At 43.4% G+C, this 27,203-nt stretch overlaps 1 protein-coding gene across 41 annotated transcripts in view; it reads right to left on the reverse strand.

The window, feature by feature from the left end:
• Window positions 1-27,203, reverse strand: part of TSNARE1 (t-SNARE domain containing 1) — a 540,792-nt gene that overhangs the window by 407,778 nt on the left and 105,811 nt on the right. For 32 of the 41 annotated variants that reach the window (XR_010470816.1, XM_065054562.1, XM_065054558.1 and 29 more), the window contains one exon: window positions 1,573-1,695. Coding sequence is in view for 40 of the 41 variants with exons in the window: in XM_065054562.1 (XP_064910634.1) it covers window positions 1,573-1,657 (85 nt within the window). In the remaining variant the exon portion in view is untranslated. Of the gene's footprint in view, window positions 1-1,273; window positions 1,361-1,572; window positions 1,698-7,993; window positions 8,087-27,203 lie in introns of those variants that run through there. The other 9 variants (XM_065054564.1, XM_065054563.1, XM_065054566.1 and 6 more) reach the window with 4 other exon arrangements.

Below are 27,203 nucleotides of genomic sequence, written 5' to 3' on the forward strand. Positions count from 1 at the left end.
CTCTTGTTAAACTTCATGCACTTAAGAAACATTTCTCCAAGTTGCCCTTGGCCAACACAACCAGGTTACTTCCCTTGCAATCCTTTCTAAAAGGATGCTCAGCCAAGGGACTAAGTCAGTATTTAGCAACTTTGCAACGACTTTTGGCTTGCTGGGTAAATCAGCCCTGGAGAACCCTGGTGATGGGTCCATCGCAATGCATCTGAGATGATGTGTGCTTGTACGGAGGGAAAGCCAGCACTCAACTCCAAGATGTAAGCCAACATGTTAACAGGCTCCAGCTGAGCATCTGACAGATTGTGGCTGTATGACAAAAAAAAGCTGATGTTTCTACATCAGCTGCTTTTCACAGTCCACTGAGGGTGGCTTCAGCGTCACGACGGTAACAGCCAAATCGTGGGCAAGCTGGGCACAATGATGCAGCTCTTCAAATATTTAAAGATTGTAAATGTCTTGAATTATTCTGTGCATCTGCAGTAAAAATAGTGATCCTTTCATGCAGCACAATACGTATTCATGGGTTTTTTTAACCTAAACTACAGTACACTGAGATTCATCATTCGTCTCGTCCACATTTCAATTCTCTTTTTTTATGGTTCTTTCATTGTGCCCAAGTATCCCATTCTTCCCTGCTTTTATGTCTTTAATTTTGCCTTGTAGAATAGCCTGAAAATCACTATTTACAACTGAACAGACAACTCTCACTTACTTCAATACCTTCTCCATGTTCAAAGAAAAGAAAAAAATTCATAATTACACCCAAATTTGTAAGAAAACAAAAAAAAGAGAAGCCTCTACGCTTCTTTTATATTTCCATCTAGAAGAAACAGCTATTTGCAAACCAGCAAAATGTTTCCCAAAGAACACTTGCAACCCTCTAAACCTGAAAACCAAGCCAGGCTGCCTTAATGAACAGCCCAGCCAAAATCAAAGGCAATTGAAGAGAGGGGTGATGTTCTTCCCTGCTGCAAAGCGACAACGCAGCCCTTTGCCATGTTATAAGGTCACCTTTCTTGATGCTCCTGCAGAGGTCTGAGCTCCCAGTCATGTCTACACCAGACCCAGGACCAAAATTGAATGCAAGAACATGATCCAGCTAACAAGGCTTGTTGAAAGCCAGACTAGATTAACTTAGATCCAGCCCTACAGCAACTGCTCATCTGGACTGCAATCTGGCGCACATCTGGGCAGCTGGAGATATGCTCTCATCTGCCCATGCCCATGTGGGCTGGACTTTTGAACAGCTGCCCAGAATGGGCACGATGAGACTTACCTCTGTGAACAAGCCAACCCATGTCAACAGGGACAATCAGTGCGCTACCCGGTGTTCTCCTGGCCAAAGATGCTTCCTACAACTTGCCTGTGTCAAGAAGGGGACACAGTGGAGCCAACGCTCTACAGACAACGCTCAACAGACAAAATAATTGTTAGCTGCACTCCACATCACCATCGGAAATAATCTCTGGAGAGAGTATGATATTTATACACCAGCCACACTGGACATGAGCAATTTAAACTTTGGTTGCCAGGGACTCAAATAGAATGAATTACAGTGAGGGATCAATACTTTACCGAGAGGTTGATAGCCTTGTCTCGAAGGCCCTCCAAATGGATTCCTGCTCCCAAATCCACTCCCATCAATGGATCCATAAGACATTTTCTAGATAGCAATGGATGTGGGATTACACTTCAAACCTAAGGAAACAGAGAAAAAAGACTGATACAACACTGTAAAAAGTAAGTTAAACCCAGTATTCTAAGAAAAAAAGGAAAAAAAAAAAATGGCAAATGGAAAAAAACAGTACTATCTCCAAACTTCATGTCTACCTGCAAAAGGAAAAAATAAATAAAAGGCACTAAAATCCAGGTTCCTGGACTACAGCTGATCTTGGGGGCAAACAAGTCATCTGATCTCCCTGTGCCTTATTTTCTCCAGTGATGAAGGGCAACCATTTATCTGTTTCAGCCACGGCAAGACTTTTAATTCCTTGCCATTCACAAAGTGCTTTGAGATCCTGAGCTGGTAGGCAAAGACTAGGCACTCGATCAAAAAAAGGTAATGCTGTCTTCTGGAACATTACCATTACGCAGCTGGCTAGGAGTCTATCCATCATACTGCAGTCTTGATGAGCTCTCAAAAGAGACAGTTTACTGCTATATTATAAGCTCCTGGGCCTCTAGTATAAATATTAGAGCCAGAGTTATTTTTTTTCTTGCTGGTTCAGAAAAAAAAGAAGCTGCAAGGCCTAAGGTAACAGAAGTAGAATGAAATCAATGCAGCACTGTCCGAGTACTTCTTCCCACTTTCCAGCTCCCCATCCACAGGTGTTGGCTCACCATGGGGCCCGGATACCCTCCAGCATACCAGCAGGGTCTCAGGACTTTGATATTAAAAATAGTTCAACCCTAAGGCATGGAGGTGATGACGGCAAAGGAAGAGATAAAGGTGCTGCATCAGTTGGGGCTTGATACAGGACAAAAACCAGCTGCCGCTTCCTTACACCAAGACGATGAAAAAAATGCCCCCAAAAGTGAAAATCTGGAGGCTGAGGATGGGAACTTGCTCCCTGAAAAAGGTAGAAGACAATGCTGACTACTAGGCAGCCTTTCATCAAGGAGCGCTGCAGTGATGCTACAGTAGAGAAGGATGGGAGAGTCCAGTGGAGAGGACATGTTGGTGTGAGGTTATGAGGGGTCTGGAGCACCCTTCTTATGAGGAGAGACTGAGAGAGCTGGGTCTGTTCAGCCTGGGGAAGAGAAGCTGAGAGGGGATCTCATCAGTGCTTACAAATATCTCAAGGGTGGGCGTCAAGAGGATGGACCAGACTCTGTTCAGTGGTGCCCAACGACAGGATGAGGGGCAACAGGCACAGATTGAAGCACAGGAGATTCAATCTCTAATATGACGAGAAACTTATTTCCTTTGATGGTGCCAGAGCCCTTGAACAGGCTGCCCAGAGAGGTTGTAGAGTCTCCTCTGGAGACATTCAAACCCACCTGGACACATTCCTGTGTGATCTGCTCTGGTGAACCTGCTTTAGCAGGTGGGTTGGACTGGATGATCTCCAGAGGTCTCTTCCAACTCCAACTGTTCTGTGATTCTGTGATGACTGGGAACATCACCTGCCCTCCATGTAGGGAGCTGCTCTGTCTCATAAATGTCACTTGTTGACCAAAGAACAACCTGGACCATAAACTCATTGTCTCCAACAAGAACTTCCAATACTTTCAGCACAATCCAGAAGATGCTGGGCCATAAGGCAGGATGACATGAGATGCAATGATCCATCCTGGGTCTAGATACTCAAACTGCACATGTTCTGGCCCACCAACTTTCCCTCTGACACGCAAAAAGCTGGGAACAGCCTCCAACTTGATAAGAGCTTCTTGACACATGTCCACATGTTGCATGATGTCCTGACATGTGCACTGATAGATGCCTCAGCAGCAGGTTGAAGTCTCTTTTGTGTTGGACTGACACAAGCGTGTATTTCCAACTGTTCCTTCGGATTGTCCTCCATGGAGAGTAGAGCACCAGAAATTTCCAGTTCTGGACTTTATTGGGAACAGTCTAATGGTTTCAGGCATTTCTTGTACTTCATTCTCCTTTTTCCTTTCAAAGCTTCAAAATCAAGCAAAAAATCACTGCTGAGACTCGCCAGACAGGGAAACTATAGGACTGAAGAAAATCACTCACCATCCTCACTTAATTGGGCCAGACACATAAAAGAGGATGAACGTGCAACTGCCTTGAGAGAGCAAGGGACGGGAGTTAAATCCACTAAAAGCAGAAAAAATCCAGAGTACAACTTCTTCACTCAGGCTCAGCGTAACACGTACACACATAATTGGCATCTGAGGTCGCAGGTACCCCTAGGCCATAAATCTTTCATTTCAGAAAAGCAGCCTTCGGTCAAGACCTATGGCAACCAACCTGCAATAGCTCAAGCAGGCAGACAGAAGAATGAGTGTGTGTATTTGTGTGTGAATTGAGGAGGCAGAAAATGAAGTAAACAAGAGAGAAAGTTAAAAGAAGCCATCTGCAAACCAAGGGTTTCCAAGACACTCAACAACACAACAGTCGATCATGTCAAGCATGTAAAACTACAAGCACCACAAAAATATATTGTCCTAGAATCTTTTTGGTTGGAAAAGACCCTCAAGGTCATTCAGTCCAACTGTTAACCCAACACTGGCACTAAAACATGTTCCCAAGAACTTCATCTACACAACTGTTCAACCCCCCCCAGGGATGGTGACTTCACCACTGCCCTGGGCAGCCTGTTCCAATGCCCAACAACCCTTTCTGGGAAAAAATTTTTCCTAATATCCAGATGAAACCTGGATGAAATATAAACTGTGTATTGATGAAAGTTCTTCATCATAACCACTAAACAGTATACAAGAAACAGATGAAGATTCAATCGGGAAGTCTGTGGTGGACTTGGGAACAAATCTGTCCTCTCCCAGGTCTCCCGTTAGCTCACAACTACCACGGTAACACAACCTCCATCACAAAATTCAACCCAAGACCCAGCAAAACTCTCACCTGGGAAAATATGGGCTGATTGAAGACAGTTACAAGAAAATTTCTGGACAGGGATAAGGAGTTATTTTATTTTCTTTATCTTTCTCTTACCTCCCAGCATGGCTACAAATTAAGACTGTCATTAGCAGGGAAGTGGAACATTAAGACAGCTTAAAAACTGCTTCTGTATGGAGGTTGATCCTGACCCATCCTCCCTTTTTAGAGGTAAGGAAGTGGAAGCATTTGCTGCCACAACTTCCCCAAGGCCACATACAACAAGCGTGGAGTAAAACCCTACATCACGTTGTGAGATGACTTGATTATAACTGGGCAAGCGTTTCTTTGGCAAACAGTGAATGCATCTATTTTTTCCCCCAACAGAGTGGTGTGAAAGGGGGAGGGAAGGAAGGCTTTTAGAGCACTCCAAGTGTTTCATGTTGATTTAGCGTTTTCAAAGCATGCTTCCATTTTAAAACTTTTCCTTGCTGTTACAGAGCAAAGAAAAAAGAACTGAAAATGAAATATTTTGGTTTAGCATATCCAACCTTTTTAGAAACAATCACCTCCCGCCCCATCTTTCTAAGCCATTGAAATATCCTTTATTCACAAAGCTCCGGAAACACACTCCTACTCCACAGTAATATATTTACGGGAAAATTTAAGAGCAGATCTAAATACTTTTAATTTGATTGGCAATAAAAGCATTTCCCTCCCCATCCCCATGGCACCTCCCAAGTCTTTTGTCTACTACTCCTCAGGGAGACTTGTCCAATTTACTGTGAAGGCAGTCTGTACAAATTGGAACAAGCATTGCCTAACATACTAGATACAGAAAAAAGGAAACAAAAGAAAAACAAGAAATAGGATTTTATCACAGCTTTATCCTCATCATCTGAAATAAAAATGAAGGAACAATCACACCTAAGCAAGCCTGAAAGGACAGGCATGAGTTTCTATTTTAATGACATACAACTATTTCTTGCTTTGTATATCCTGTAGAAGCCAATCATGTCATGAATATAATAGTAGGATGTAGGATCTCAAGGAAAGGGTTGGTCCATGTTTCTTGGATTGGGAAAGATACTGGCAGGCAAAATTATTTAAAGAGTTCCCCTATATACATAAGTCTCCATTTAGAGGGACATTCAGCATTATTAGTAGTAGGAGTGAAAGATAAGATTTCAACATGGAAGAAATATGTTAGAGGTCAATTTAGGTAAGTTTGATGTTTTTAAAGTCGAGTTTGACTGAAAAAGGCATGAGCATACTGGAAAGAAATGGAAAAGGAGGACAGACGTGGACATATTATGTTAGGTTAACGGTTGGACTTGATGATCTTAAAGGTTTCTTCCAATTAAAACCATTCTATAATTCTATGATTCTGTGATATTGGAGCAAACACAGCAAAGGGCCATGAAGATGACTAAGGGATGGGAGCATCTGATGTATGAGGAGCAGCGGAAGGAGCTGGGACTGCTCAGTCTGGAGAAGAAAAGATTTGGGAAGGGTTACTAATGTCTATTATAAACATGTTGGAGCCACACCGCTGAGGCCCCAGAGGAAGTCAGGACAGTGCAAGAATCTGCCTTGGTTGATGAGGACTGGGTTAAGGAACAATTAGGCAATCTGGACATCCACAAATCCATGGGCCCAGATGGGATGCACCCACGGGTGCTGAGGGAGCTGGCTGACGTCATTGATGGACCACTCTCCATCATCTTTGCCAAGTCTTGGGAGACAGGAGAGGTGCCTGAGGACCGGAGGAAAGCTAACGTCACCCCAGTCTTCAAAAAGGGCAAGAAGGAAGACCCAGGTCAGCCTCACCTCCATCCCTGGGAAAGTAATGGAACGACTTATCCTTGGTGCCATCTCAAGGCATATCTCAAGCCCCTTACTGTGCCTGTTTACTAAATACGTGGAGAAAGCAAGAGTAACCAAATAGCAAACCCATCAGTTTCATTTCCACCTCTGGCAAAAACAATGGAATAAATTCACTGAAAGTATCTGATGGTAAAAAACAGAGTAACAGCCAGCATGCATCTGGCAACAAGTCATATCAAATATATGATAAACTTCTTTATGCACCAAGTCAGCAGGCAATGCAGTTAGTAGAAAAACAGCAGATATTACAGCTTTATGCTATTAGATGCTTTCTTGTATGGCAGAAGAAATGGATTGGAGGTGCAGGTGAATTTTCTTTTTTTAATTAGAAAATGTAATGTTATCATAAAAAAAAAAAGATGAAACTGTGTGGGGTCCACCAAGCTCTGCTCTCTCCATCTACATTTTTAGTGAGTTGAGTGATGGAAGGGGGATTAGCCTCATTAAACACACACATGACACCAAACAAGGATGTTAGATGACAGCTTCAGTATTCAGAACAATCCTAACAAACCAGAAGTGATGTTTGACAAAGAAAATAAGATGCTACACAATTGAGGTCAACTTTAGGGACCTGAGTTTAGAAGAAGGAAACAAGTGCATGAACAAATGATGGGGAACAACTGGCCAGTGCTGCGCAGAAGGACAGAACTGCAAGCCAAACACAAATCCATAATAATGTTTCTTGTAAAAGTGGCAGACATCATCATGGGATGTATAAACAGGATAACAGTCTTCTAGACAGGTGAAGTAAACCTTTTGCTTGACCCCACACTGCAGAGTCCTCAGCTGTAGGCAACAGGCTCCAGCAAAGATTTTGCCAGAGACCGAAGAGAGTCTAGAGGGAACTTGTAGAATGACAACAGGTCAAGAAAACATGACTTGCTAGGAAAGACTGAGTAAATGGGGTTGAATTGCCTATAGAAGGGAAGATTGATGGGAAAACTTGAGCCGCCAAATCTGAGAAAAGCCACTGCAAAAAGACAGGGAGGAAAATATTCTCTTCATTTGTGCTGGACAAGACAAGGGAACAGCTCTAAATCAAAGCAGGAAAGATGGAGACATTGGGAGGAGCCTATGAGGAAATATAGAGCACCTCTGCGAACTGGCAACATGGGGAAGGTCTTCTTACATCTGGAGATGATACAACTGGCTAATGCTGGCTGGGGTCTGATACTGGGAAGGGACGTACAAGAATCATCCCGTCCAACTCCTGTCCCTGCATATGACAACTCCACAGTTCACACCATGTGTCTGTGGGCATTGTCCAGTCTCTTCTTGAACACTGAAGTGCCTTCACTGAGGGCTTCAGAAGTCATTAGTGATCACGACACTTCCATTTCTGCATGACCAACTAGAAGTACATTTTTCCAAGGTTTCTAACCCAGAAAAAATCCTTTTACCTACCAGCCTGACCTTCTTCATAGAGAGAGAGCAGATCGTTTCACACAAGTCATCTTTACGCATCAACCCCTCTAGCCTCTGGTTAAACCAGGTCACCTCTTTCCATAAGAGCCTCTCTGAGGCTCCTGTTAATGAAGGACTAGCACCAGTGACTCCGTTAGGAGAGCTGCATCTTCTCACCTTTTGAACTTTGCTGTTTGATCTCTGTTGCCTCTTAATCTTCCTTCAGATGAACTATATAGATTGGCCCACTTTCATGTCTTGCTATGAGACCTGTTCACCAGCACACACAAATCACAAAAAGAAGGGAGAATATTAACTTTTTTTTTTCTTTCCATACAGCTGCCTCCATTCCCCTGCCTGTAAAATTGATATAGAGATAGAGAGCCCTACTTTTTGCAGGATTAATTTGATTAATATTGAAGTTTCTTCAAGCCATGAGATGAAAGGCCACACTTGCAAAGCGTGCTGCTTTCCCAAATTCCATCAAAATAGTTTGTTCCTCAGACTTGACTCTGTCATTCGTGTCACAGACATGTCACTTTTTAGCTTCTCAGGGATTTTCTCAATTATTAATGTAATGATTTTGGCTGGGATAGAGTTAATTTTCTTCACAGTAGCTTGTATGGGCTGAGAAAAGAAGAAAGGGGGAGATGTTTGGAGTGATGGTGTTTCCTTTCCAAAGTCACCATTACATGAGATGGAACCTGCCTTACATGGAGATGGCTGAACATCTGCCTGCCCATGGGAAGTGGAGAATTAATTCCTTGTTCTACTTTGTTTGTGTGCATGGCTTTTTCTTTACCTATTCAACTTCCTTTATCTCAATCCATGAATTTTCCCACTTTTACCCTTATGATTCTCTCCCCCATCCCACCAGGGAGTAATGAGCGAGCAGCTGTGTGGTGCTTAGTTGTCACCCGGGGTTAAACCACAACAATTAAAAGCAAATCTCAATAAACCTGCATGCTATTCACCTGGAAAAAAATGTCCGTTTCCTCTTTCTCAGAGAGGCTGAATTTATCAACAAGGTCTGCTGTTGAAGCACTTTTTTGTTTTTAATCAATGGTTTTAACATTGAGTTGGTGTAATTGCACAAATCCCCGAGTGCTCGCTGAGCCTTGTAACATGACTGTCAGAGGTCAATCAGAATAGCTGTAGGGGATGACTTTCTTCTTTTTCAGTCTGTGCCTTTGAGGTAATTTATTCTCCTCTGGATCTTTTGTGATGTTTTTTAATATTAACACCATGTTCTTGGGCAGCTTTGGGCAGGCAAGGCGAGGAAGCAGTGCTCAGGAGCTGAAGATATGACTGGGAAGAGAGCGGTCCAGCAGCGATGTCCTCCATGCAGTGGGGCCTGGGAGGCAGCAATACACATGCTTCTTCACACTTTGCTTCCAAATTAAGTTTTAATGCTGATGGAAGGTCCTTGGAGGCTGAAGTCATCTCTTTCCCCACGGCCTGAGAAGCACACTGTCTAGCCTAGACTGACATGACACAAAATGGGCCACACCTCGAATACTGCGTTCAGTTTTGGGCCCCTCACTCCAAGAAAGCCCTTGAGGTGCTGGAGCGAGTTGAGAGAAGGGAATGGAGCTGGGGAAGGGGCTGGAGCACAAGTGTGATGGGAGCAGCTGAGGGACCTGGGGGGTTCAGCTGGAGAACAGGAGATGAGGGGAGACCTTCTGATCTCTGAACTGCCTGAAAGGAGCTTGGAGCATGGAGGGGGTTGGTCTCTTCCCCAAGTAGCAAGTGACAGGACGAGAGGAAATGGCCTCAAGTTGCACCAGGAGAGGTTTAGATTGGATGTTAGGAAAATGTCTTCCTGGAAAGGGTGGTCAGGCATTGGAACAGGCTGCCCAGGGCAGTGGTGGAGTCACCATCCCTAGAGGGGTTTAAAAGGCATGTAGATGAGGTTCTTAGGGACATGGTTTATTGACACTGCTAGGTTAGCACTTGGACTCGATCTTGCGCATCTTTTCCAATGAAAATGATTCATAGATTCTAGGATTTTATTTTTGAGGACAGTATATCTATAATCAGATATTATACAAACTGAATTGGCTTCCAGAAACTTCTAGAGACACATATGTAGTACTTGACAGGCACAACGTCACTTATGACTGTAAACACCTGATTCAACACATCGAAGCACACTCTCATCTACCCTCCTGCAGCTGAAGCATACTACAGAGAGAAGCGAACGCCCACAGCCTTAAGGCATCGTGGAGTAGGTGCAAAATAAAACCAGCAGGGATTATCTCAGAAATGAGCTGCTTCTGCTATTCTGGAGATTTGCTAAGACACAATGAGAAAAATTCTCTTTTTGCTTTCTTCCTTGTTAAAGCCTTATTTCAGGAAAGCATCTGATCACTTTCTAACAGATTTAGTTTTTCTTCCCCACGGTATAGCTGCCATCATAGATGTCTCCAGGAGCAGAGCAGTTTGTCTTTGAAACAGATACTATCAGGACAGGCTTCGAAGTCAGAGATAGTGGAATAAGACATCCATGACATTTCACAGAGAAATATACTGAGCCACGAATAGAGTCAGTTTGTTCACTGTGCTGCTAATTGGGATGACACTAAGAGCTCTGGCTGGTCTCAGTGCACTTGATTGCAGCCTCCACTCGATCTCATTTTTCTACCAGCTCAGCGGCACTATGCAGACCCAACATGAATGGTTTCTGCCTAACTTCATCTTTCATGAGCTTGTCATTCCCAAAATTTGCAGCTAACAGCACCCATCAAGTACACTAGACTCCTTCTTGCCAATGACAAGGCACTTCCACCAAGCTCATGAAGGCTCCATCTAGGACCTCCTATTGACGTTAGAGGACTTCAGATCCAACAGACTGTCATGAAACATAAAGGAGAAGAAAACCATAAGCAACAGATATAGGAAGGAATGCATGCCTGCATAGAATCATAGAATCATTTCAGTTGGAAGACACCCTCAGGATCATCGAGTCCAACCATAACCTAACTCTAGCACTAAACCACGTCCCTAAGAACCTCGTCTAAATGCCTATTAAACCCCTCCAGGTGACTCCACCACTGCCCTGTGCAGCCTGTTCCAATGCCTGACATCCCATTCTGGGAAGAAAAGTTTCCTAATACTCAATCTAAACCTCCCCAGGCATAACTTGAGGCCTTTTCCTCTCATCCTATCACTTGTTACTTGGGAGAAGAGATGAAGAGACCAACCCCCTCCATGCTCCAAGCTCCTTTCAGGCAGTTCAGAGATCAGAAGGTCTCCCCTCATTTCCTGTTTTCCAGGCTGAAACCCCCAGGTCCCTCAGTGGCTCGTCATAACACTTATGCTCCAGCCCCTTCACCAGCTTTGTTGCCTCCTTTGCACTTTCTCTAGTTCCTCAATGTCCTTCTTATGATGAGGGGCCCAAAACTGACCCCAGGATTCAAGGTGCTGCCCATTTTGTGCCATGTCAACCTAGGATAGACAGTGTGCTTTTTGTGCCATGTGGACCGAGATGACTTCACATCCAAAGACCTTTCTACCCTCTAGCAGATCAACACTCCCACCCAATTTGGCAATCTTTCTAAGAGTGCACTTAATCCTTTCATCCAGATCATTGATAAAGAGATCATCTGTATTCCTCTCACATTACACAAATGTCTATGTATCAGACTGGAAGAACAGAGGTAAGGCAAGCAATCTGGAAGTCTGTTGTGCTCCTTTCATGTCAGTCCCAGTTGCCACTTCAATACACGGAGTTTTCTTCCACATAGACCTGCCTGCAAGTCTTCTTACAAAAGAAATGAAGACAGCCTTCAAATCCTGCTAAGTGGCACCAGAGACAGGTTGGCCTTAGGCAAACGCCAAGAATAAGGATGAGATTTATTATGTTTAGCTTGGGAATCTCAGATTCACAGACCCCCTGTTTAAGCTGTATGAACTTTTTGAGAGCAAAAGTAGCTATTTAGGGCTGCTAGAAAAGTCTTCCATCAAAAGAATCACAGATATCATGAGAAGATGGATGCCTTCCATCTTCAAAGTGCGAAGCAGGACACACTGGAACAGTATGGTTCCCAAAAGCATCAACCAAGTGTGATAAATGAAAAAGTGATTGTGCTAGCAAGGTCAACCCTCAGGACTCAAATGTATTTTCACCCGGAGAAGCAATCAGGCTTCCTTGATATTGAGGTATTTAGATCAAGAGTAAAGAAGAAGGATTGTCTTTGGGAGCCAAAGACGTTTTGGAGTTTACTGCCACAGAATTGTACGTAACACTTTCTACTGTTCAACTCCAGGCTACATGGAAGGAAGCGCTTAGATGGCTTAGCCCCAGGTCACTTGCAGCTCAGTTTGATCAAGGTGTGATGTCACCCTTCTTATTTTTAAAATTGACATTAATATAATGGTTAAACAACATTTCTTGTGGATCCTGCAGGAGAAGACCTAGACAGCTACCAACCCTGAATTTCCCAAGTACAAATGTTCTGAAACAGTGACTGTTTTAGTCCACCAAAGGCTTTCTTTCTCTTTATTTTTTCCTGTATTGCTGCTTTCAATTTACTGTTTTGTGCCATGTTGTCTACTTTTTGTGAACTTTGCATGTAGAATGGTCTTAATCTATCCATATGCTAGACAAACACAGAAGTATTACATATTTCAGTGAACAGCAAAATTAAATTTCCAGTCAGTTCAGAATTAAGGTTTCATCTGCCTTTTCACTGGTTACAACAGATTAATATTAATGTCTATTCAGTGTGAAAAAACAATAGGGAGGAGGAACACAGAGAAGAGCGAACTGGTATCTAGTTTGCTACTGTGAAGTTAAGTAAACTTATTATTTATAAAAGATTTACCAGCACAAATGGATAAAGACCGACTGCAACACACCAGATCAGCTTAACAAAATTAGAAAAAGCATCTGTAAATTTATATCAGATTTTAACAGAATAAGGAGAAAAACATTTGAGGGCAGCAACCAGTTTTGAGTCCACAGGAACATCTTGATTGACAGACCTGCAATGCTTTAGGTGAAGAAGATGCAGGGTAAAATGGGACACGTGAATTAATCAAATAATAGATTCCTAAATCCAGGATCCTGATCCCCCATAACCCAACATCGATTTTTTTCTGTGCACAGTTTTCCAAATTAGAAATACTGCTATTCAATGTACACCATCAAAATATACATCAGTCCAAGTTCTCATCTACATGAATGTTCACCAGGAGTCATATCATAAACAACTTATAAATAAATCCTGCAGAAGATTAATTAAAGCATGGTTTAGTGAAAAGGCACAGTACACAGTGACAAATTCAAGAATCTACTTCTAACTTTGGTAGTAATTCATCAAGAAACAGAAAACAACTTGGTACCTTCATTTCAGGTTTCCTACCAAGACCACGGGGAGATGACAGAAGCTGGTTAAGTACGATATAAATCAAGTCAACAGATGGATTTGGAGAGAAGAGGAAGAGGAGAAGAGGAGAAGAGGAGAAGAGGAGAAGAGGAGAAGAGGAGAAGAGGAGAAGAGGAGAAGAGGAGAAGAGAATTAAAAAACACCCCAGCCTATCATACTAACCATATGACGGACAGCAGTCTTTGAAGCCTAATGTCTGGGGGACAAAATTATTTGAGGGGTTGTGTTCAGCTTGGTTTTTTTGGTGGTGGTTTATTTTTTAAGTGGGAACTGAAAGAAAACCAATAAGACACTGTACAGCACTTTCCAAGTTTTTTTTCCAATAAGAGGTCAGGGCTCAGGAAAGCAAAACATGCTCAAAAATCATAAGTCAGTGAACATGGGCAGTCCAAGTCAACCACCGACTAAAGATGCTGAGTCTTGGTAGGAGATGAAGGGTGGCTCTGGGCATCCCCAGAATGCCTTAGAAGAGAAGGCCACTTTTGAAAAGATAGAAACAGGGAGCCACGAACCCACACAAACAAGGTGAGAAATATGTGTATCTGCAAATACTTCAGGCATATAGAGAGGAGAAAATAGTTCAACAGAATTCCAAGCAGTGATTGGCTAGAATATGGGCACAGAGACAACTACTACGTAACCATCACCCAACTATAAAATCATTAGTCCTCACCTTTCCCTGAGAATAACTTCAAAGTGGTTATTCCGGCTACAAAGATGATGAGGGGTCTGGAGCATCTTTCTTATGAGGAGAGACTGAGAGCGCTGGGGCTGTTAAGCCTGGAGAAGAGAAGCTGAGAGGGGATCTTATCAACGCTGATAAATATCTCCAGGGTGGGTGTCAAGACGATGGACCAGACTCTGTTAAGTGGTCCCCAACAACAGAATGAGGGGCAACAGGCACAGACTGAAGCACAGGAGGTTCAATCTCTTATTTGAGGAGAAACTTCTTTCCTTTGAGGTGCCAGAGCCCGGGAACAGGCTGCACAGAGAGGTTGTGGAGTCTCCTTCTCTGGAGACATTCAAACCCACCTGGACACATTCCTGTGTGATCTGCTCAGGTGAACCTGCTTTAGCAGGTGGGTTGGACTGGATGATCTCCAGAGGTCCCTTCCAACCCCAACCATTCTGTGATTCTGTGATAGGTCAAAAAACCACAGTAGCCACACTTACATATATACTCATGTGAAACACTTTATGAAAACTGCATCCAAACAAATACTCATCACCTTCCCCTCTTTATAGAAATAATCCAGTTCATTAAGAGGCAAGAAGGACCTGCTTGTGCCCACTACCAATCTCTGCTGGCAAGTGTCCTTTTGACATTTCTGTTCTTTGCTCTAACTATTGTACTTCTATAATTACTCCAAATATCTGCACATAAGGCTACTGAAGACTTCCAAATGATGGCCACCCTGTGAGATGAAATAAAAACAAGTAGCAAAAATACATGTTCTCCAACAATGAGAAAATGCAGAAGGATCCTTGGGATTGCATTAGGTCCTGCAGCCACCCATCGTGAATCACAGCCTAGTGTTAGCAATGGCTGTGAGCCAATTTTCCTAACAAATTAAATTGAATTTGCTGAAAAAACCTCCACTGAACCTGCACTGGGCCACTGCATGTGTTGGAGAAAAAGAACAAGCATGTTCAATTTTCTAACTCACCCACCTTTCACCAAGACCTGCCACTGATGCAGAACATGGCTTGAAAGGGAAATAAACTTCTATTAGTTCCATTTTTCAGGAAAGGTGAAGTGTTTCGTGAAGTTCTGCCAAGTTGGAGCAGCTGAGATGAGAAAGCTGGAGGGTCCCAGTCCTCAGTTCAAACTTCTGCTCTTGTTGATCCCTTGATTATTTCCAGCGGTCCTTAACAGCACATCAATTCACTGTTGACAGAAGGAATTTCTGTATTTTTAGCACAATCTCCCTAAGTCAGAAGGAGAGGGGAGCACCTTGGTTAGCTTTATTTCAACTTTCCCTTTCCTCAAATAAAAGCTATCAAAAAAAAGGAAAGAAGTTTTTAAAGCACGGGATGCTCCTCAGTAGGTGCAATCTCACAGGCAGGCAAGGAATTGCTGAGGTTGCTTGTAATAAGGCAACAAGATGAAAATTAAGCAACGTGGATTGAAGAAGAACAAGCAATAGAGGCATTTTTGGCTGCAGACTTTCACCAGAGGGATGCTGCAGGAAAACATAGCGACAAATTTGCCTAAATCCTAGGAAAACACGCTAACAAACCCCATCATCAGCAAGGGAGGTTCTCCATGAAGGAGCAGAGCGTGGGGGGCGAGACGCAGGATTAGCATAGCAGGAGAAAAGATTTCACCACATTTGAAGGCTCATAGGCAAGGATGACAAGAAAGCATACACAAAACTAGATGTGTAAATACATGCTGTCAGAGAAGCTTGTCTTCTCCAGGCCAGCTCCGCTCAGAAAGAATTGCTGAGGAGATGAAGATGTGTGAGGAGGGCTATACTTATCACCATCCCATTTTTTTTTCACCCTAATGACAGATATATTTTGGGGTAAATCCACCATCATGCTGAGAACACCGTAACGGTTAGGTTTGCTCTAACATAGCCACCCATCAGTTATGATCTAAAGAGCATATAAAGCCCCATTTCAGCTCATTTCCCAGCTTTGGTATCATTTGGCGCACACTTTGCAGCTCCTCCTTCCTGATGATGAGCTCGTGTAGCACATGATGGCACCAAAGGGAACCAAGTGCAAATATGAAGGAAAAAAAAATCAGCTTTGCTTCAGCGTGTGACTCGTGCAAGAAGAACGCCAAGCCCTGAACAAGCCAAACTGAAACAGCTGACTATCAAAACCTCCACGTAAGCACAATGTTGCCCTTAAAAATAAGGGCTGCAATTTTTGCCACCACAAAAATCTGTTTCTTTTTTTATACAATTAACCATGTATAAGAGCCTGATAGAGCACCAAGTACCCCCTGCAATGAGGACAGGCTAAGAGAGATGGGGTGTTCGGCCTGGAGAAGAGAAGGCTCCGGGGAGACCTTATTGCGGCCTTTCTGTACTTAAAAGGGGCCTGTAAGAAAGATGGACACAGACTTTTTAGCAAGGCCTGTTGCAATAGGATAAGGCTGATAATTTTAAATCAAAAGAGGGGAGATTCAGGACAGACATGGAGAAGAAATTTTTGACACTGAGGAAGGTGAGAACCTGGTCCAGGTTGCCCAGAGAGGTGGTGGATGCCCCATCCCTGGAGACATCCCAGGCCAGGCTGGACAGGGCTCTGGGCAACCTGAGCTGGGTGAAGATGTCCCTGCTCACGGCAGGGGGTTGGAATAGATGAGCTTTGAAGATCCCTTCCCACCCAAACTATTCCATGATTTTATGATGCTATAAACTGAGATGCCATGTGAGGTACATATGGGGCTGTCAAGGGACCTACTGGTGATTTACATCTTTCTGGGATGGCAGATGAGTGGGAAATGGCTTCAAATTAAGGCACCTGAATCTCAGGGTCTGCAAAAGGCATTTGAGCACCCACAGAAACTGGTAGAGGCTTTAGCCAGTACAGTTAATGAAGCCTGGAGAGCAAGTCAAAATAAGACGGAGGTGCCTACTGCTTAAGTTCCTCTTAGTATAGTATAATAGAAGAAACAAAGAGGTGATGTCTCTTCAGACTAGGAAAATAATGATGGTGTGGTGGAACAGAACAAAAGATAACACTCCATGAAGTCCTGAGTTGCTTAGAAAACGCAAACCACCCTGTGCTTTCCAGTGCAAGAACTAGGGAGCAATGAAGAAAATCACAGAGGAGATAGGAGATAGCAAAGGACATACTCCCTCACGTAAAGACTAGGTAAGCAAGAATTCCATGTCATGGGCTGCTGTGTACACTAGAATCTTACACAAAGTTTAAAAATGCAACAGGATTATGAGAACAATTTAAAAAAAATTTAAAAAAAAATTAAAAAAGGTAGAAAAAATAATCCATCGTGTGATATTAAATGTACCGCCTCCGACACAAATAAGAAGGGAAAACACTGGGAAAAGCCTTGCTCTATTTGCCCTGTGATGCTCTTCATAAGGTAGCCATGACTAATCAGGACTGGATTTGGTCTGCCTTTCTATCCTGACCCAGTTTGTCTCTTCATATGACAAAACCAGAGGAAATCCTTCAGGTAAGCACAAAACCAGACAGTTAGAGCTGCTAGGATACTTGGAATTCGCCTCCTTTGGTCAACTGCTCTTTCTTGCCTCTTTCCATGACCATGGCGACTATGCCCTCCACTCAACCCCGGTATCTTCATCTTATAAACTAGGTTAGAATCAGCCCTAAGAGCCGTATTTCAAGATAACCATATTATCAAGAATCACCAGGTCTCTATTATCCAAGAGAAAAGAGAAATCCTTAGTAGAAAGGAGAGAGCAAAGAATCATAGAATGTCCTAAGTTGGAAGGAACCCACAAGGATCATCAAGTCCAACTCTGTTCCTGCACAGGACAACCCCACAGTTCACACCGTGTGTCTGAGGACGTTGTCCAGTCTCTTCTTGAACACTGTCAGGCTTGGGGCTGTGACACCTCCCTGGGGAGCCTGTTCCAGTGTCTAGCACCCTCTGGGTGAAGAACCTTTTCCTAATGTCCAACCTGACCCTCCCCTGGCACATCTTCTTGCCATTCCCTCAGGTTCTCTCATTGGTCACTAAAGGGAAGAGTTCAGCCCTGTCCCTCCTCCTCCCCTTGTAAGGAAGCTGTAACCGCCATGAGCTCTTCCCTCAGTCTCCTCCAGGCTGAATAAACCAAGCGACTTTAGTCGCCCCTCATAAGGCTTCCTCTCCAAACCCTTTACCAACTTCGTAACCTCTTCTGGACACTCTCCAGTAGCTTTATATCTTTTTTATCCTGTGTCCCCAGCCCTGCACTCAGTGAATGCTCCAGGTGAGGCCGCCCCAGTGCAGAGCAGAACAGGACAATCCCCTCCCTGCCCGGCTGGTGATGCTGTGCTGGATGCACCAGGACATGGGTCCCTCTTAGCTGCCAGGGACACTGTTGGCTCATGTTCAACTTGCCGCCAGCCATCATCCCCAGATCCCTCTCCATGGAGCTGCTGTTCAGCATCTCGCCCCTCAGTCTGTATGTACAGCCAGGGTTGCTGGGTCCCGGGTGCATCACCAGTGGCCAACCGGCCACCAAGGCCTGGTGTCTGACCATCCTTCTGTGTTTAGGCAGGATCAAATCCAAATCCGTCTGTGCATTTCTGAAGGCAAACAGTCCTTTGAGACTAAAGTTGGGAACAGGCATGAAGAATTAACAGATGCTAAGTTCACACCTGATGAAAAGTGGGCAAAAGACGCATCTGTGCTATGCTTCATTTTACTGCTCTTAACAGAAATGCTGTAATTACGCTGTATAATTGCACACCAGTAAAGGATGCATGTGAATCAAGTTGGTTATAAGGCATAAAAATAGTTACGTCCCAAATAAGGTGGGGCAAGAGACAGACCCTGTTTTCCTGTATCTGCTCTCAGCCTGTGACGGTAGCGCCCACGGCACTTTCACCACCTAGGCATTCCCATTACAACATCATTACACAGAACTGCAACACTGAGTAGAAATACGCACTCCCACATGTTATTTCTTTTAATTCCCTACCCACATTTGTCTAAATTCCTTGGCACCATTTTTTATTGTTTAGTGGTTTGTTTTCTTAGGTGGCTCAATTCTACATAAAGGATAGGATCTACAATTTGAGGAAAATCGTTTCCTCTCACTCTTTGTATGCATACGGTCAGCTTTTAACTTGTGTTTCTCTGTCTCACAAACATTTTCAGTGTGAAGAAAGCATCACTCTGAAAATGAAATAAATAAAACATAAAATGAAGGAAAGTCTGTAAAAGAGTTGAGACATGGACCAAAATAACTTGTATTTCAAATGTTCTATTGCACCGTTTGCTTGTGTTACATTCAAAGCTTTGGGAAGCCATTCAAACCTATACAGACACAAAATAATCCATGGAAATTACAGCTGCAAGGTGCCAGTGCCAGAGAAAAGTGTTTTGATCAGAAAATGAAACTGAAAACTCGAGGATGAGGTGAAAAGCACGCAGTAGCTTACCAGGAAGAGAAAGGTCCAAAAAACTAATAGTGATCAGAGAAGGATTGACACCCTCAAAAAGAAAAAAGTGACAAAGGGATCGAAAGAAGACCTGTGCAAAAATGAATTAGACAAATGTGGGAGGAGTTTCCATCCCTTCCACAGGTTTTTGCCTTTGTTTCCCCTCTTAGTGAAGGATCTAGGACATCTCTAATGGGTTTGGCCACTTCCCTCCCCCTCAGGGAATCCACCTCAGGAAAGTCCAAACTCCTGAAAGAACAGGAAAGCACAAGGAAATAGAGACTGTATGGTTCTTACGTGGATTCAATCCAGACAAAAATCCTTGGCTGAAGTGATCACAGCTGTAGAGAATGGTCACCCAACTCAGATCACCCCAAGGAGCACAAAGTCCACATCCCTTCCCACTTCTCCTGCAGAGCTGAATAGCTTTGGAGAGCTCTTAGAAGAACCACGATGGCTGGTGAGTCCCAAAACACATAAAGCTCTTTGGAAGACCCATCAGAGAAAGCCCAAGGACATCTCTTAGTTTCCAGAACCACTCACAAGTTCATGGCTTCTCTTGTCTCTTTATATTCCCCCCGGTAAATAACCTGATTAAATCACATTTAACTTGAAAAAACAAACAAACAAACAAACCAACAAAAACCCTCAAAAGACAAAATCAGCTGTGCAAAGATAACTTGGGCCTTAAATTTAAAGAAGATAGAAAAGCTTATCTGTTGTACCTTTCAAATCAAAACCCAATCTCACTAAGTTATAAGGAAGGAAATGAAAACACTGCAACTGGAGCATAACTGGAATAGTTTAAGGTCAAATAAAAAACCAAACAATTCTGGCAATTAAGTTCATGGGAGCACAGGGAGTGTGCACAGAGTTGTATCTAATGGGTTTGTTCCAGGATGAGACCAGAAATATTTATTCAAATTGAACAGTGCCTCCCTCTTTGTGCTGCCTTAATCCAAGGATTAAATTTGTTATCCACAAAAGGTATGAGAATTTGGCCCCTAATGATTACATGCTCATAAAAATCAGAAGATATTGTTGCTATTTCAACTAAATATCATGAACAACTGCATCAATTAAATTTTGCAAGGCTCTATGCATATTGCAGATGATTCGGAATAAATTGTTTCATTGCAAAATAGAGTATGTGCAAGCTCCAGCAGAGACAGGTAGTTCCACTTGAAATTGCTCTAAGGAAATACGTGCCCCTACCAGGCCATTATTTTGCAGGGAACACTTTGAAATCCACTTTCAAATACTCAGTTCAAAAAGCTGAGATAGCCGCTCTCTGTAGATAAAATTAAGAGAAACTCTAAAAGGAACAAAAGGCTAAAAAAACAAATCTGGTCCAGATGGATTCCCGGCTGAATTCTATAAAATATTTACAGATCTTCTGTCACCAAAACTTACGTTTCCTTTTGATGAGGTGGAAACCAAAGGCTCTCCACCTGTCTTTTTTTTTTTAAACCCTCACAGAAGATGTAATAATGTTATATAGGGAAAAAAAAAGAAAACCAAAACCCACAACAGACTTTAATCTCAGCTGCAATTACTGCAAGTGACTCCAATTAATCAATGTTGATTCTAAAATTCTGTGAAGAGATAAATTGTCCCTTTGCTTAATTTAGCCCAAAATTGTTCCGTAAATTTCAAGTTCAAGAGTATGTTCATTCAAATAGACTTAGCTCAGATAAGCACAGGCTCATACAACCATCATTCACAAAATAAATTAACAGCCCAGACCCATGACAGTGCTGTCTCTAGATACCAAAAGATACTTCATCATGTGTCATAAGGGTAAAGTATCCACTTTTTCATTTGAAGATCAGTCAAAAAAGTTCTCAATTTAACACACCTAAAAATGTATGTTCCATTTGCCAATAACCAGACTGCTGGCCCACAGTTCCCCAAGAAGGAGGGAGAAGTTTATATATAAATGACATGCAGATCGATTTGATGTTTCTTGTGGTCCTATAGATCAGGGGTGTCAAACTCATTTTCACTGGAGGCCACAACAGCCTTGCAGTTGACTTCAAAGGGACGAATATAATTTTAGGGCTGTAAAAATGTAGGAGTGATTTCATGTGTACAGTCCTAAAATTACATTCAGCCCTTTGGAGGCAACTATGAGGCTGCTGTGGCCCCCAGTGAAAATGAGCTTGACACCCCTGTTATAGATGAAAGAGTAGATGAACATAGAATCACAGAATAGAATTGTAAAATAGTTTGGGTTGGAAGGGTCCTTCCAAGCTCATCCAGTGCCACCCCTGCCATGAGCAGGGACATCTTCACCAGCTCAGGTTGCTCAGAGCCCCGTCCAGCCTGGCCTGGGATGTCTCCAGGGATGGTTCATCCACCACCTCTCTGGGCAACCTCGGCCAGGGTTTTACCACCCTCAGTGTAAAAAATGTCTTCCTCATGTCTAATCTGAACCTTCCTTTCTTTAGCTTAAAACCATTACCCTTGTCCTATTGCAACAGGCCTTGCTAAAAAGTCTGTCCCCACCTTTCTCACAGGCCCCTTTTAAGTATGGAAAGGCTACAATAAGGTCTCCCCGGAGCCTTCTCTTCTCCAGGCTGAACACCCCAACTCTCTCAGCCTGTCCTCCCAGTAGAGCTGTTCCATCCCTCTGATCATTTTGGTGGTCTCCTCTGGCCCCTCTCGAACAGGTCCATGTCTGTCCTGCACTGAGGGCTCCAGAGTTGGACGTAATAACATGGAACAGCCCTTTAAAACTGAAAATAATCCCATGGTTCCTGGCAGGATTTTGGAGAAGGATGTGACAGAGCATCAGCAACTACATCAGTAATTCAACCCTTTTGTTTCAGCGCTCACATCCAGGCAACGCTTGGTAACACGGTGAAGGCAGTGGGCTGAACCCAGGGGATGAAGATCAAGGTCATGGCTCTTGGAGTTCTTGCTCAAGGCTGTGCATCTTTGTTCTTCACCCAACCCTAGTATGGAGCCAAAGATCCTAAAACACAAATTCCTTCAATAACAATGCATGCATTAAACCTGAATATTGATCTCTGTTGGATCTTCTCAGCTCTATGCAGCACAAGTGACTAGCTCCTCTTATATTTTTTCAGATTAAAAGGGGAAAAAACCCAAACAAACAAACAAACAAACAAACAAAACCACACTCTGGTCTGCTTCCAAACCCATTTCACATATTACCACAAGAGATAAGAATATATAACATATTAGATGTTAGGAGTGTATCCCAATTTTTGTTAAGTTGACTTTTGATTTATTGTTCAATGCAGCTCTATGCTTTTTAGAAGCAAAAGAAAAGACTACATAATGAATTGGTTTCCACTGGATGTTGACTTGATAAGCACTACAATTAATTCAAATTAGCATGTTGCCCTTCCTTTCCCTTCACACTTTCAGAAATGTCTCTCTAAACCAATCTATGATTACCAGTCATACATAAAAGCTTCAGAAAAATACTCCTCCACAAGCATATGGCAGTGCAAATTTGTCCAGCGTTGCAGGCTTTTCATGGTATTTGTCTTGAAGAAGGTATTACACAGCTATATACATGTTGGTTACACTCAGAAAGGCACAGAGCTATTCCTTATCCCATTTGGGTGTGTACCATCTTCTTAGGAGAGCATCCTGCTCCCCAGAGATGCTCCAGGCAGATGAGAACTGGAATCAACCATCCAGGATCTTGGCTCTAACATCCATCCTTAAAGACAAGGCTGTGCTTTCTAGGATCTGTACTAGACCTCAGTTGCATGCCATGGCAACCAAATTCAAGTGCACTTCTTCAAAACTATCACTTATTTAGGAAGAAAAAAGGGAAAAAACACCAAGTTTAGCTAAGCCCCTTATAAATAACTCCCATATGCAATGGTCAATATTAACAACATGGCAATAGTCAGAACGTTCTCAGAACAAACACACTGTTGATGATATTGATGGAGTACAAGGGTTTTTGTGGTTGAGGGACCTGTGGGGTTCAGCTGGAGAACAGAAGCTGAGGGGAGACCTTCTGATCTCTGAACTGCCTGAAAGGAGCTTGGAGCATGGAGGGGATTGGTCTCTTCTCCCAAGAAACAAGTGATAGGACGAGAGGAAATTGCCTTAAGTTGCACCAGGGGAGGTTTAGGTTGGATATTAGGAAAATTGATTCCTGGAAAGGGCTGTCAGGCATTGGAACAGGCTGCTCATGGCGGTGGTGGAGTCACCATCCCTGAAGGTGTTTGAAAGATGCGTAGATGAGGTTCTCAGAAACATGGGTTAGTGACAGGGTTGACTTAATGGTTGGACTCAATGATCTTGAAGGTCTCTTCCACCACAATGACTCTATGTTCCCCTGTCTAAGAGCAGGAAGAACACAGTGCACAGCACGTTAGCTGTCAAAATATAAAAGCAGACACTGTTACAGTTTAACCTTAAGCATCAAGGTATCCCTCCTACATCAGGATATTGTCTCAGAGCACAACGAACTGATTCAGCCTCCCTCATTTAACAGTGTGACACCTGATGCTCAGGCACAGTGAGATGGAATAGGCCTTAAAATAACAACCTCAAACGATGTAATTTCATTAAGGCAGGCTGACCCTTGCTGCTTCTGCTCGTGTTCCTCCATAGTATCATTTTCAGTGATTTAATTCACTCTCTCGCAAACCTTTTTCTTTCTATCTTCCTAGTTGCATATGTATTTATAAATATAGAAGACTAAAGAGAACACAAATAAACCCTCAAGGTGTTTCCCTCTATGCTGGTCCAAACAAGAGAATAAGAAGAACAAAAATTTTCTAAGTGTTACAACCAGCAGTTTGCAAGAGTGTGCATAGCCTTCCTTTAGTGGTGATGTATACACAGAAAACTCTTCTAGCTCAGCTGATGGTTCTGAGAACTCAAGGTCCAAAAGTAACTAAAACAAAACCTACAAAACTACAAAACCCACAAAACTACCAAAACCTAATCTAGCTTTTCAATTTGCAGGGTTAAAAATCCTCCCTGTACAGATATCTTGCACAGTCCTGAGGTCCAAATGGACCACAGACTCTCAGAGAAGTTGCTTTTTCTTCCTCCCTGAATCTACTCACTATTTTAAGAAGCCTCACATTTTATCTCAATGTTGTTGAAGCATCCAGATGATGCTCTGAAGGGGCATTAGTTAAAAAAAAATAATACTCATATAGGTTCTCTGTCACTGAAGCCAACACAGATAAATTAAACTTGAAAGACTCTCAGGATCTGGAAGATCAAGATTGGCTTTATGTTGTAAAACCCGAATGGTCAGAAAGCTGCATTTTCTGAAAGGAGAAGACCTGCTTAGCTTTCGGGCATTTCATTCTCCAGTTGTTCTCCAGCAGTTCTGCATGAGTTTCTCCTGCAGTGGAAAACATTCTGGTTTTGCACATAGGTGAACCTATGTATTTAAAATTACAACATGCAAACTTGATTTCTTTTCATTATTATAACCTAAATAATTTTTAAAATAACCTGAAAATTAGACACCTTTCAGCATATCTTTAAAACATTTGGATTTCTTACATGAGTCTGAATACATTATTCAAACCACAGTATGGATTTGTTCATCTCTAAGACAAGCTTATAATGAGTAAACTGAACAGAGGCACAAGAATCCCAAACACAGTTAATTCCCAAAATCCTCTGGAGAGGGTGAACACCACCTTGTGATTTCAAGATGTGGTCTCCAGAGAGCTTCTTTCTCTCTTAATTACACAGTATCACAGTATCACAGTATGTTTGGGATTGGAAGGGACCTCAAAAGATCATCTAGTCCAATCCCCCTGCTGGAGCAGGAACGCCTAGGTGAGGTCGCACAGGAACATGTCCAGGCGGGTTTTGAATGTCTCCAGAGAAGGAGACTCCACAACCTCCCTGGGCAGCCTGTTCCAGGGCTCTGTCACCCTTACTGAGAAGAAGTTTTTTCTCAAATTTAAGTGGAACCTCTTGTGTTCCAGCTTGATCCCATTACCCCTTGTCCTATCATTGTTTGCCACCGAGAAGAGCCTGGCTCCATCCTCATGGCACTCACCCTTTATATATTTATAAACATTAATGAGGTCCCCCCTTAGTCTCCTCTTCTCCAAACTAAAGAGACCCAGCTCCCTCAGCCTTTCTTCATAAGGGAGGTGCTCCACTCCCTTAATCATCTTCGTTGCTCTACGCTGGACCCTCTCCAGCAGTTCCCTGTCCTTCTTGAACTGAGGGGCCCAGAACTGGACACAATATTCCAGATGTGGTCTCATCAGGGCGGAGTAGAGGGGAAGGAGGACCTCTCTCAATCTACTAGCCACCCCCCTTCTAATACACCCCAGGATGCCATTGGCCTTCCTGGCCACAAGGGCACAGTGCTGGCTCATGGTCATCCTGTTGTCCACCAGGACCCCCAGGTCCCTTTCCCCTACACTGCTCTCTAATATGTAATTTCCCAACCTATACTGGGACCTGGGGTTGTTCCTGCCCAGATGCAGGACTCTACACTTTCCCTTGTTAAATTTCATCAGGTTATTCCCCGCCCAACTCTCCAGCCTGTCCAGGTCCCGCTGGATGGCAGCACAGCCTTCTGGTGTGTCAGCCACACCTCCCAGCTTAGTGTCATCAGCAAACTTGCTGATAGTACACTCTATTCCCTCGTCTAAATCGTTAATGAATATATTGAATAATATTGGCCCCAGCACTGACCCCTGAGGCACTCCACTAGATACTGGCCTCCAACTAGACTCCGCACCATTGACTACCACTCTCTGGCTTCTCTCCTTAAGCCAGTTTGCAACCCACCTCACTACTCTATTGTCTACACCACACCTCCTCAACTTAGCTGTGAGGATGCTGTGGGAGACTGTGTCAAAGGCTTTACTGAAGTCAAGGTAGATCACATCCACCACTCTGCCATCATCCATCCACTTTGTTACATTCTCATAAAAGGCTATGAGGTTGGTCAAGCATGACTTACCCTTGGTAAAGCCATGCTGACTGCCCCTAATAACCCTCTTATCCTTGATATGCCTTGAGATGGCACCAAGGATTAGCTGTTCCATTACTTTCCCAGGGACAGAGGTGAGGCTGACCGGTCTATAATTACCCGGGTCCTCCTTCTTGCCCTTTTTGAAGACTGGAGTGACATTTGCTTTCCTCCAATCCTCGGGCACCTCCCCCGTTTCCCAAGACTTGGCAAAGATGATGGAGAGCGGTCCAGCAATGACTTCAGCCAGCTCCCTCAGCACCCGTGGATGCATCCCATCTGGACCCATGGATTTATGGATGTCCAGACTATTTAATTGCTCCCTAACCCAGTCCTCATCGACTAAAGCAAACTCCTCCATTGACCTGGCTTCATCCAGGGTCTCAGGGGTACAGGGCTCCCCAGGACAGACTCCGGCAGAGTAGACAGAGACAAAGAACGCATTCAGTAATTCTGCCTTCTCTGTATCTTCTGCCACCAGGGCACCCACCCCGTTCATTAGTGGGCCTACATTGCCTCTGGTATTAGTTTTATCAGCTATGTATTTGTAAAAGTTCTTTTTGCTGTCCTTGACCCCTCTCGCCAGCTGTAATTCTAAGGAGGCCTTGGCTATCCTAGCTGCCTTCCTACATCCTCTAACAGCAGCCTTATATTCTTCCCAAGTGGCCAGCCCCTGCTTCCACGACCTGTAAACTCTCCTCTTCTGCTTGAGCATACCCAACAGATCCCTATTCAACCACGCAGGCCTCCTGGCTCCCTTCCTTGACTTCCTTCGTGTGGGGATGCTCTGATCCTGAGCGTGGAAGAAGCAATCTCTGAATGCAATCCAGCTATCTTGGGCCCCTTTTCCTTCAAGCAGTCTTGCCCATGGGATTTCCCCCAGCAATTGCTTGAAAAGGCCAAAGTTAGCCCTGCTAAAGTCCAGGGTTGCAATTCTACTTGCTGTTCT

Source organism: Columba livia, chromosome 2 (genome assembly GCF_036013475.1).
Source record: "Columba livia isolate bColLiv1 breed racing homer chromosome 2, bColLiv1.pat.W.v2, whole genome shotgun sequence".
Lineage (NCBI taxonomy): Eukaryota > Metazoa > Chordata > Aves > Columbiformes > Columbidae > Columba > Columba livia.